This window comes from Hibiscus syriacus, unplaced genomic scaffold (assembly GCF_006381635.1).
Source record: "Hibiscus syriacus cultivar Baekdansim isolate YM2019G1 unplaced genomic scaffold, ASM638163v2 tig00110610_pilon, whole genome shotgun sequence".
NCBI lineage: Eukaryota > Viridiplantae > Streptophyta > Magnoliopsida > Malvales > Malvaceae > Hibiscus > Hibiscus syriacus.
In genome coordinates, this window is record NW_024062800.1 from 4,094,511 (window position 1) to 4,106,662 (window position 12,152).

At 34.5% G+C, this 12,152-nt stretch overlaps 1 protein-coding gene across 1 annotated transcript; it reads left to right on the forward strand.

The window, feature by feature from the left end:
• The first annotated feature begins 7,227 nt into the window (after window positions 1–7,227).
• Window positions 7,228–9,710, forward strand: LOC120135429 (trihelix transcription factor PTL-like). The gene is made up of 2 exons (XM_039151686.1): window positions 7,228–7,750; window positions 8,338–9,710. The coding sequence occupies exons 1-2, from the start codon at window positions 7,287–7,289 to the stop codon at window positions 9,494–9,496; spliced, it is 1,623 nt and encodes a 540-aa protein (XP_039007617.1). The 5' UTR covers window positions 7,228–7,286; the 3' UTR covers window positions 9,497–9,710.
• The last annotated feature ends 2,442 nt before the right edge of the window (window positions 9,711–12,152 follow it).

Genomic DNA, 12,152 nt, shown 5'->3' on the forward strand with positions numbered 1-12,152 from the left:
TATATTGTAACTATATTAATTCCACTTTATCAAAGATTGAAGGGTGTAGTTCACGGTCTTTGACTATAGGGTATTATTTTTTTAAATCTATTGATTATTAAAAGTTACAAAATGGTTTCGACTACATGATATTGTTTTGTTGAGTCCTTCAATTATTAAAAATTATAAAATTTCCACTCAACTATTCATATATTCCAAACTTGTCATTTTTTTTTGTTGAAAAACTAGCATCCATCTAAACTGGACGCTAATATGTTTTTCGATATAAAATAAAATCTGATCTTAAAACGATTTGAGTTGTATTTTGTGAATCGACTCTCGATTTACATTATGTCATCGAGCCAGTACTTGAAATATTATGTCGTCGAGCCAATAGACATCGTTGAAATATGATTTTATTATATCTCAGTTAATAGTAAAAATGCTAAAAAAATACCCGACCAGATTGACTCGTCTCGTCGACCCACCAACTCTAACCTAAAAAACTGGATAATTCACTAAAAAAAATATCTAACCAGGACGGGAACACGACCCGTGATTTTTCTCAGGTAGTTGGGCCGAGTCTAGGCCGAATTTTTTTATAATCGAGTACCTGACCTGATAGTTTTAATAAATATATATTTTTGACTTAATACCAAAATAAGTGTCTAAACTATACTATACCACATTTCACGAATATATGCCTAAATTATTTTTTGACTTATCTCGATGACTAACGTTACAAACGTTAAATGACATGTGTCGTATTTTAGTAATTTTAAATATTTTATATTTTAAAAAAAACCTTCTCGTTGTCCCCTCCCTCCCAGTATGAACAGCGATGCTTTGGTTTAATCCCACAAAACAACCGATTAGCTTTGGTTTAAACCCAAACTCCCTAAATCTCTAATTCCACCCCATTGGTTGACCGGAGTCATCTGACGGCAACAAAAAAACAGCATACACGATGAATTTTGCTCAGATTTTGAATACCCAAAAATTCTACGCACTATTTCGATGAATGCTCCATTGTTTTGCAGGGGGATAAGAATGAAAAACATTTAACAAATACCTAGAAATTCTACCCACTGTTGAGATAAATGCTCCATTAATTTGCAGGGGGACGGGAATGAAAACAAGCATCAAAACAAGTTGCAGTTTATGACCAACCCATTGATTTGTAGGGGATGAACGAAGGGGACGAAACTGACCCACAAAATCATATATTTTGAAGTTGTTGAAATCTTATTTGCTTTCACTCTGCAACAATAGAAATTTATTTGTATTCAAACATTTCTTAGAGATGGAAACTGGTGAAGTGCTACGACGGTGAGGAAGGAAGAGATTAGCTTTGGGTTCGGTGGTTGAAATGATTTCAAAGGCTAGTAAACAGTGGTTGTATCGTCGGATAAGGTTTGGCCGATGGCAACGCCGGTGGCCGGCATGGGTATAAGGATTGGAATACAAGTTTTTTAAGTTTTGTGTTCTTTTTTAAGGTTTTCAAAAATTCTGGCTCTTTTTTATAAAATTATAATTTTTTTTAATTTTGAATAAATTTTTTAAAATTACCAAAACATGAAAGATGTCACTTAACGGAGGAAATAAACATATTGATAGCCTGAGCATCTAAACTGGTAATATTTATAACGTTAGGCATTGAGATGAGTCGAACAAATACTTTAGGTACCTATATGTGAAAAACGAAATAGTTTGGACACTTTATTTTGGTATTAAGCATATATTTTTTAGTTTAAATTAAATTTAAATCCCTAAATTTTTCTTAAGTTTGTATTATGTACTTTTAAGTTTTGAACTTTTCAAAAAAAATTATTAATTTGTCAATATGAGATTTGAAAGAAAAAAATTAAGATCGATTTTAATATTTTTAATGTTTTCATTTGCAAATAAACTTTAATATATATATATATATATATAAATTGTAACACCCTAATCTAATCCAATCCGAAGATCAAAGGATTATTACACGGGACCACCGAGATGGCTAACCCAAAACTTTCCTTTAAAACATTTTTAAAACATCATATGAAACCATAAAATAAAAGCATAATATTATAGTTTACAAATACGGGGAGCTCCCAAAATACATCTCAATAATAATATGGTATTTAAAATAAAACAAAGTTACAACTGAATACGAAAGGGTGATTTGGAATTTGTTAGCAACAATAATGTTCCTCGACTGGTCTCCTAAGAACCTGTGCACGAAAATACATTTCAAACGCCGAGCTTAGTGACACACTAATAATTGTATTGAATAACATGTATTCACTACATAAGCATACTAGTGGCATATGTATGAACACATAAGAATGCTGACATGTAAAGTTGAGGTAGCCATCATAGTGTGGCTGAGGGTTCTGCATCTAGGAGCGCACACCCCTCTAGCCTACATAAGATACCCTTGGGTATTTGTGGTGAGATCCGGAAGTGCATCGAAAATGTACATCTAGATACGAGGTAAAATATGTTACAACGACGTTACCCAATATTACACTATTACAACACTAGTTGCGGCTTGTTTACAAACACAACCTCTCTATTCTAAGCTTTTCTAAGCTCTCTCAAATTCTCTCTAGCTTTTCTAAGCTTTCAATCATATTTATTTTTCTCACTACGTATTACATATAAAGCTAGTCTACACACATATTTATAGGTGTAGTAACCGACTTATTTGAAGACTTTAGAAGCTGCCACTTTCTTCTCTCACGTGGTAATTAATCTTTCTTAATTGATAAGAATTCCCTAGGTTATTGCCAACTCAACCATATTTTGACTTTTCAACTATGCTACAACATTCTGCCGCCTTGAACTTTGCTTAATAATTAAGCATATTGTAACTTCATCATTGCTGCAATTTTATAATATTTTTGTGCGACCACCTTAATAACTTTTCAATATTTATAAATCAAGTTTTATTTCTAACACTCCCCCTCAAACTTGATTTTCCATTCCGAGCTTTTCTCCACTTGTTATCTCCAATCGATTCTTCATTTGTTATAAGATCACTCTTTGCAAGAGACTGAATAGTGAAGCATTATTTAATTCATAATCGTTGTACCTTTCTGGTATTATTCTCTCTCTTCTGGATCTTCGAACTTCTGTGGGAGGTACTTCAAAATTTTCTATTATGTTGCTAGCATCGCTGCTGCTGCTGTTTGATAACGATGATGGTACATTTTGTTGAGGACTTTGATCATCAGCTTGTTCATCTTGATTGATAAGATCGTCATCTTTATATTTATCTTCATTAAAAAATAGTCCTTCAACTTTCTTTTATTATTTGCTCCACCTCCAATATTCTGCTTCATCGAACTCGACATCTCTTGAAATTATTACCTTCTTGGTAAGAGGATTATATAATATGTAAGCTTTGCTTCTTTCATCATAACCAATGAAAATACATTTTCGCCTCTTTCATCAAGCTTCTTTCTAATCTGTTCAGGAACATGAGCATATGCATGCACCCAAAAATCTTGAGGTGTCCAACTCCTGGTTTCTGTCCACTCCATGCTTCATTTGGCATCATATACTTCACACTTTTTTTTGGACATCGATTCTATAGGTAAACTGCACATCGAACTGCTTCAGCCCAGAAATTTCTTGATAGATGTTTACCTTTTATTATGCTTCTTGTCATGTCCAGGATTGTGCGGTTCTTTCTTTCTGTTACTCCATTTTGTTGTGGCATGTATCTAACTGTCAGCTGATGGATGATGCCATGCTCTTTGCAGAATTCTTCAAATAACTTTGATATATATTCGTTTCCTCTATCTGATCTAAGTATCTTCAAATATTGACCGCCTTGTTTTTCCGCCATTGCTTTAAATTCTTTCAATGTTTCTAACGCTTCTGACTTTTCTTTCAAGATATAAATCAAACACTTTCTACTATAATCATCAATAAAAGTTAGGTAATACCTGATACCTCCAAGCGATGGTATGTCAAAAGGACCAGCTATATCTGTGTGTACTATCTTCAACGGTCTTCGGGCACGCCAGGATCTACCAACTTCAAAGCTTTGTCTATGTTGCTTTCCTTTAATGCAAGCCTCACATAATTGATTTGGAGGATTGATCTCTGGTAGTCCTTTCACCATGTTTGTTTTTGATAACAACTTCAATCCAAAAAATCCAAGATGTCCATATCTTAGATGCCATAACCATGAATCATCTTTGATCGCGGTCTTAATGCACTTGACTTCTCCCGACTAAATATCAATTGTAAAGTGATTATTTCGAGTCATATCAACTTGGGCTATCAATTCTCCTTCTTTATTTTTGATGGCAAGAGAGCGATTCTTCATCTGCACTTCATATCCTTTTTCCAGGAGTTGACCAAGACTGATGATATTGCTTTTCAAAGCAGGTACATAATAAACATCTTAAATGTATTTCTTTTCTCCATTTCTCTGAATAATCATGACTTCGCCTTTTTCCTTTAGTTTTACGTGCGAGTCATCTCCGAAAGTTACTCACCCATGGACTGTTTCATCTAATTACACAAACAGTTCCCTTTGACCACACATATGGTTGCTGGCACAATTATCAAGATACCAAATATTTTTCTTGAATTCTTCATTTCCTTTATAAGTGAGGAATACATGAGATTTTTCAATTTTTTCTTTTTCAACTGATGCTATGTTATTTCTTTCTTCTTGTTTAGGAGCCGATCTACACTCATAACTATAATGACCATACTTATTGCAATTATAATATCGTACATGGGATTTATTTTCTTGTTGATATATGTCTCTACCTCGACCTCTGAATCCTCGTCCACAGCCTGATGTTGGATTGTTTTCACTTATTTGATCGGTGCCATATGATCGACCACCACGTCCACGAGTTCCTAGTCCTCCTCTGTATTTACCACAATAATCACCATGATTTCCTCGACCTCGTGTGTAGATGTTGCTAGCTTCTCCTTCGTTGACATTCATCTTGCTTTATAGAGCTTGCTCCAAATTTTCAGAATCTTCATTTTGTTTCATTTTTTGATCATGGGCTTGGAGTGAACCCACAAGCTCATCGATCGATATTTGGGATAAATCTTTTGATTCTTCTATTGCCACAACCACGTAATCGAATTTTCTTATTAATGACCGTAAAATTTTTTCCATTACTCTAACATCGTCGAGTGATTCACCATTTCTTTTCATTTCATTCACGATCTCTTTCACACGGCTAATATAATCATTGATGTTTTCTGTATTTTTCATTTTTAACATCTCAAACTCAGCTCTAACAGTTTGTAAGCGTACCTTATTTTCTTTTTGGCACCTTGTAGAGATTTTTCCAAAATCTCCTACGCTTGTTTTACGGTCTTTGCATCAGAAATTTTTTCAAAGGTAGATTCTTCTACTCCTTGAAAATAAAGAACAACGCTCTTTTATCTTTTTTCCGGGATTCCTTTAATACCTTCTTTTCTTCATTAGGCAGGACTGCTTCTGCTGCATTTTCAGGCTAGGTGTAACCATCCTCGATGATGTTCCAACAATCTTGGGAGCCTAGTAACGCCTTCATTTGAATGCTCCAATTGCCATAATTTGTCTTTGTCAATCTCGAGATTTGTGGTTGAATCATGTTGGCCATCTTTTCCACCACATTAAACTTGAACCAAGCTCTGAGGCCATTTGTTGGAAGCGTAGATGGGTACTCAATAATTCTATTATTGATACGAGGTAAAATATGTTACAACGACGTCATCCAATATTACAATATTACAACACTAGTTGTGGCTTATTTACAAACACAACCTCGTTATTCTAAGCTTTGCTAAGCTCTCTCAAATTCTCTCTAGCTTTTCTAAGCTTTCAATCATATTTGTTTTTCTCACTTCGATTGCATATAAAGCTAATCTACACACATATTTATAGCTGTAGTAACTGACTTATTTGAAGACTTTAGAAGCTGCCACTTTCTTCTCTCACGTGGTCATTAATCTTTCTTAATTGATAAGAATTCCCTAGGTTACTGCCAACTTAACCATATTTTGACTTTTCAACTATGTTACAACATTCTGCCTCCTTGAACTTTGCTTAATAATTAAGCATATTGTAATTTCATCATTGCTGCAATTTTATAATATTTTTGTGAGACCACCTTAATAACTTTTCAATATTTAGAAATCAAGTTTGATTTCTAACAGAGATCCGAAACTGCATCGGAAACATACACCCGGCCAACTTACTCTGTCGAGTCTTAGGGCATCTACACCAAGTTGGCAAACAAAGTGCCTTGACACTAGCCGGGATATATCTCGATATTCTAAGATGTAAGACAAATGTCATACTACTATAGTAGCTCGGGTGTCCTGGCTTTTTCCTGGGAGTCACACAAGGCTAGTTTTATATTGTATTATTGATATTATTTTTAATTGTAATTGCGTTTATTTGTTCTCAATTATAGTTTTATTTCGATAATGTTTTGGTGTTATTGGGCCCCTTAAGTTTAACCCCTTAACCACTTGGGTTTCTTAACCAAAAATGTACACTAGTACCGATATTATTCTCTTTAGTGTTGATACTGGTCCTTGAATATTATCGACTCTTGGTACCGATACTAAAATGGCTATTGGAATTTGAGAACTGTGGATCAATACAGAAATAAATTTAACACATAGCAAAGTTACACCCAACCTATACTAAAGGAGAACAATTGTTATCATGATTTTGAAGATATTTAATCGTGTTTAATTTTAAATGATCAATAGCAATTCTAATTAAATGAGGAACTTTTTAAATTCATCCAATTCAAATCATCACAAAATAATTTAGACAAGATACGAACTAAATATTCACCTTGAAATTAATAGAATTCGAAGCTAACGATAATGTATACCTGCTAAACAACGAGTACATAGAGAGAGAGAGGGAGAGATTGGGCGATAAAAAAGGGTGGATCCTTGGATACTGTATACGCTTTACACATCTCTCCCGCATATATTTTCGTCGTCTTCCTTAGCTTTAACAATGTCTCTTTCGGTCTCTCTTCTTTACCTTTCTCTATTCCTGCTGCTGATGCTGCCATACGTGTGTTGGAGTCTCCAATTTCCTTTTACTTAGTCCAAACCAGTGAAAACTCACTTTCCCTCTCTCAACGCACGCTTCCACAGTCTCACTTACATTTGTATCACAGAATACGTACATTTATACACATATATGGGACCATTGTCCTTTGCTTAAATATTCTAGCTTTTTCGTAAAAGACACGATCTGAATCCCCCTCTTCCCCTCCATACCCTTTATCTTTCTCTCTTTTTGTAGAATCAATTCTCGTCTCTTCCATATGGAAATGGAGATTCACCATCCATATGGCATGCCTGATCTCAGGCAACTGCTAAATGAGAGGCCAAGTCATTTCCAAACAGTTCCACAGGATCATGAGTTATTCTCCTCCAGCAACCGGAATCTTCCGCCCCTACAGCCTCCCCACCACCACCAGTTTAATATGATGCAAATGGTGGGCAGGCAAGTTGGTCGTGAATTGATGCCTAGTGGACTTCATCACGACTTCCTGTCCGATGGTACTGTTAATAATGGTACCCCCACCGCTGCTGTGGCTGTCAATAGTGGTTCGACTCCTAGTCCTAGTTGTAGGTTCGACGGTGAAGCTATTCCCTTTGGAGGTGACGGGGGAACTGGGAGATGGCCTCGTCAAGAGACTTTAACACTTCTCGAGATCAGATCTCGACTTGATCCTAAGTTCAAAGAAGCTAATCAAAGGGGTCTTTTGTGGGATGAAGTTTCCAGGTATTCACTAACCAATACATTACCCTAACTCACTCACTCTCTCTCTCTCTCTCTCTCTCTTTTCTTTCCTTCCATCAACCCCCCTCCTCCTTCCATTTGCAAAGGGTGTCTTTCCTTAGCTTCGTTTTCATTATTATTACATGATTTCCAACAGAAAGATATGTGGTTTAAACCTTGACTTATGTTAAGAAAACACGGCTAGTCATAGCGTTCCTTGCTGTTAAACCAAACTTCTAAACCAGATTCATGGTTTTAAGAAAATGATTATGCTGAAACAGGTTCAGTTCAGGAACAGGCAACCAGGCGCTGTTTCTTCTTTTATATTTAATTGAACAAAAGGGATGGTTGATCATTTCCATAATCAATAGTCTTCTACTGCTTGCTTTTCCTTTGAAAATGTGTTGCCTTCATCATTGTTCAAAGCTTCTTTTTTATTTGGCTATAAGATTGACTAACCTTTTGGATGTTTAAGTACACATCTACTAAATCTATACATCTTTTTCAGTAACCAAATTTGAATTAGGGTTTCCATTTGTAATTTAAACTTATTGTTTCAATTTTCCTTTTTTTTTTTCTTGTTACGGTAGGACCATGTGTGAGGATCATGGGTACCAAAGGAGTGGGAAAAAATGTAGGGAGAAATTTGAGAACTTGTATAAGTATTACAAGAAGACTAAGGAAGGGAAAGCCGGAAGACAAGATGGTAAGCATTATAGATTCTTTAGACAGCTTGAAGCTTTATATGGAGAAACCAGCAACTCAATCTCAGGCCAAGAAACTCAACTTGTTGCCAATAATTTTCTGTTCCATGCCACTCAAAACTGCAATATTACTCAAGCAAATCAAGATGTCTCTCACTCTCAAAAGCTTTGTGATAGCCTAAGCCTCTCAAATTCCTTTGAATTCAACCCTTCTTCCTCAGATGAAAATGGTTTAAGCACGGAAGCTGGAATGGAGAATGGTACTTCGTCTAGGAAAAAGAAAAGGGGCGGTAGGTGTTGGAAAGCAATGATAAAAGAGTTCATTGAATCACAAATGAGGAAGCTAATAGTGAGGCAAGAGGCATGGCTTGAGAATCTGACAAAGACTCTTGAAGAAAAGGAGAAAGAAAGGGTTTTAAGGGAGGAACAATGGAGGAAAGGAGAGGCTGCAAGGATTGATAGAGAGAACGAGTTTTGGGCTAAAGAGAGAGCTTGGATTGAAGCTAGAGATTCTGCTTTAATGGAGGCCTTGCAGAATTTGACTGGGAAACAATTGAAGGGTGCTTCATCATCTGAGGTGGTAATGGCTAATGAAATGGAAAACCAATGTGAAAATTTAAAGGACACCGTTAAGGTAGATGGATGGCAAGAAACCGAGATTTCTAGGCTAATACAACTGAGAACCACCTTGGAAGGGTGCTCTGAGGAGATTCTATGGGAGGAAATAGCAGCTAAGATGGCTTGTTTAGGCTTTGAAAAGAGTGCTTCAATGTGCAAAGAAAAATGGGATAATATCGGTGCTTACTTGATGAAAACTTATAAAAAAGGAAAGGAGGACACAAGAGATCACTGTGGCTATCATCAGAACAATGAGTCACTCTACAGTGAAACAGTGAGACTCCAAGCAAATGATGGCTCTTCTCCTTCTAACTCTAACGCTGATGGAAATTGTGTAAATGATCGTTGCTTTCGCTTCTTAATGGCTGATGGAGAGAACTATTGGGGTAGCTATGGTTTGAAGCTCAATAAAGGTGAAAACCAGTAAAACTGAAAGCTAAACATATGATTTATGCAATGGGTGCAGACTCTTTGAAGAGGTATCAGACTCTATGACAACTTTTACACACTCTTTTGGGACGTTAGAGGGGGTTTTTACAATGTATTAGCATCTGATTATGAGAAATTTATGTATAGGAAATTGTGTTTGATGTGATTTTCTTAGCAAGTGCACATTTAAGATTAATAACATATTTCTATCATGCATGGAAATTTTATGATTCTTGTAGTGCTTCATTAGCTTTCATTATCCTTTGTTGTTTAAATCACTAAATAGGTTGTGGAAATTTTCTTTCTTTATTCAATATACAACGTGCATGAGAGCATTTGCCCTCTCGTCTGCGGAAGTTTATGTATTATTTTCTCTGCAGTCCGGTGTATAGGTTAATTATAATATATATATATATACAGAAATAGAAAATAACTTCTAACAACAATAATTAACCAACAGTGTTTGTCATTCTTTCCTACCAAGTTAATTTCTTCACATTCATGGAGTTTAGTGATATAGGAAATTGATAGGAAGCAAATTGCAGAGAAAATTGAGCTCCACTGATAAACTTCTAGTTGGCCGTCTCGGACAATAACAAGTTCATCTTTAGATTCAATGCAACAAGAAATATTCATTGTACAATTACCGTTCCTTGATTGAAAGTTTTATATATGGCCTGTGTGGAGTTCAATAATATGAAACTATGAAAAGAATAGCAACCTTCCATTTTTGTCTGTATGACACTTTTTAGCTATTAACAAGAAAACATTAAGAAGCAAAATAAATTATAATTATATTACAGAAATCAACGACACCTATACATTCATATAAAAAGAATCCTTGTTTTGAAATAGACACACAAGCATACATACATGTAATATATATGCGAGTGAGTGAAGCTGCAATTGAATGTTGGAAACAAACGCATTGGATGGATATGAAATAATAAAGAGAAGCAATAAAGAGATGGATTGCCGGTGCTTCCACTTTCTTTTAGGAGTTAAATCTTTCAGTTTCATGTGCGTATTTATGATCTCCCATACTAGTGCTCCTTTTCTTTTCTTTTTCCCTTTCCATACAGGGTCTGTCCGTACATAGGAAAGAGTAAGGTGCTTCCCACACCTGAAAAGGAGACCAAACAAAGGGGAAAACAGAATTGCAGTCATTTTCACTATAATCAATTAAAAAGGAAAAGAAGAAACGTATCCATTTTTTTATTTTTATTTTTGCCTGTTTCGTTAATCCTGAAGCAAGCCTTGGTTGTCCCCAGGCGTTAAAGACGGTAATTTGCAGTGCATTTAGTAGTCACATGAAATGGATATATATACAAGCAAATATCAGCGTTTTGGATGATGCCATTTGATGTAACTGTTTACTGGAAATTAACTGAAAATTTTGGGAGTCGACCTTTTTCTGCCAGTTTTGGCCAGAAATGGCAAAAACCCTCAACTGAATAACACTGCCAATGACATCAGAAATGATAGCATTTATCTTCCATGTAATATACATTGCCTTATTAAAATCCCCTTCCCGGGCTTATCAGTTTGACGTGTGAACTTATACTTATTGAAATACATAGAGTTGAAAGGATACATAGATATGTAAACACTGAAAACAACTTTTATATTGCAACTGGATGATAACAGTTGGAAGCATTAATGTTTTCCCTGAGAGATCTCACATCTCTATTCCCATGGAAGGATAAAATCTGCACTTTGTTTACAGGGTTGGAAAAACTGAAAAGGGTTTATATTAGGGTAAAAGACATTTTTTTTAAGTTTTGGTGTAAAATACATTGAGTTGTCTAATGTTTTAAAAATATATGGGTAAACCACACATTTAGTACTTAAACTATCACTTTTGTTTTGTTTAGTACCGAAACTTTCTTTTGTTTCAAACCATATCTTACGTTTATTTTGTATGGGTAAATTGCATCTTTTATCACTCTACTATCTTTTCACTTCTATTTTGGTCACTAAAGTTTAAAAATTTTAATTTAATTACTTAACTTTTAAATTACTCCTAATTTAATCACTCTATCTTTCAAATTTATATTTTTAATTTTAGTTATATATTAATAAAATAATAAAAAAATATCTCACATCACAAAACTATTAATAAAAGCTATTAGAGTGATTAAAATAGTAGCAATTTGAAACAAATGAAATATTAGGTATTAAAACGAAATAAAACTAATAGTTTAGATACTAAACATGTAGTTTACCCTAAACATATTCACTTATAGGGTTCGAAGAGATTCTCACATACCCTTGACAACTATTTTAGATATAAATAGTCTTTTAATTACTAAACTTGATATTTTTAATTTAATTCTTAAACTTTTATTTGACCTACATCAATCTTCAATTTAGATTTTTTTTTACTCCATTTTGTTTCCTTTTTAATTATGTAGCCTATAACCAGTATCACATCATCAAATTAAAATGAGAAAAATTATTGAGTTCAATGATTAATGTGGATAAAAATAAAGTTCAAATATTAATTTGAGAAAAATTATCAAGTGTAGAGACTAATGTAGACCAAAATAAAGTTTAGGGACTAAACTGAAGAAAATTCAAGTATAATGACTAAAAGTTACTTTATCCAAGCTATAAGTAAATTTGAAAAACAATTATATCATTATTCATTATAT

Coding starts and splice junctions, on each gene's coding strand:
- LOC120135429 (XM_039151686.1), top strand. CDS start 7,287: ATGGAAATGGAGATTCACCATCCATATGGCATGCCTGATCTCAGGCAA. Junction 7,751..8,337: donor TTGTGGGATGAAGTTTCCAG/GTATTCACTAAC, acceptor TTGTTACGGTAG/GACCATGTGTGAGGATCATG.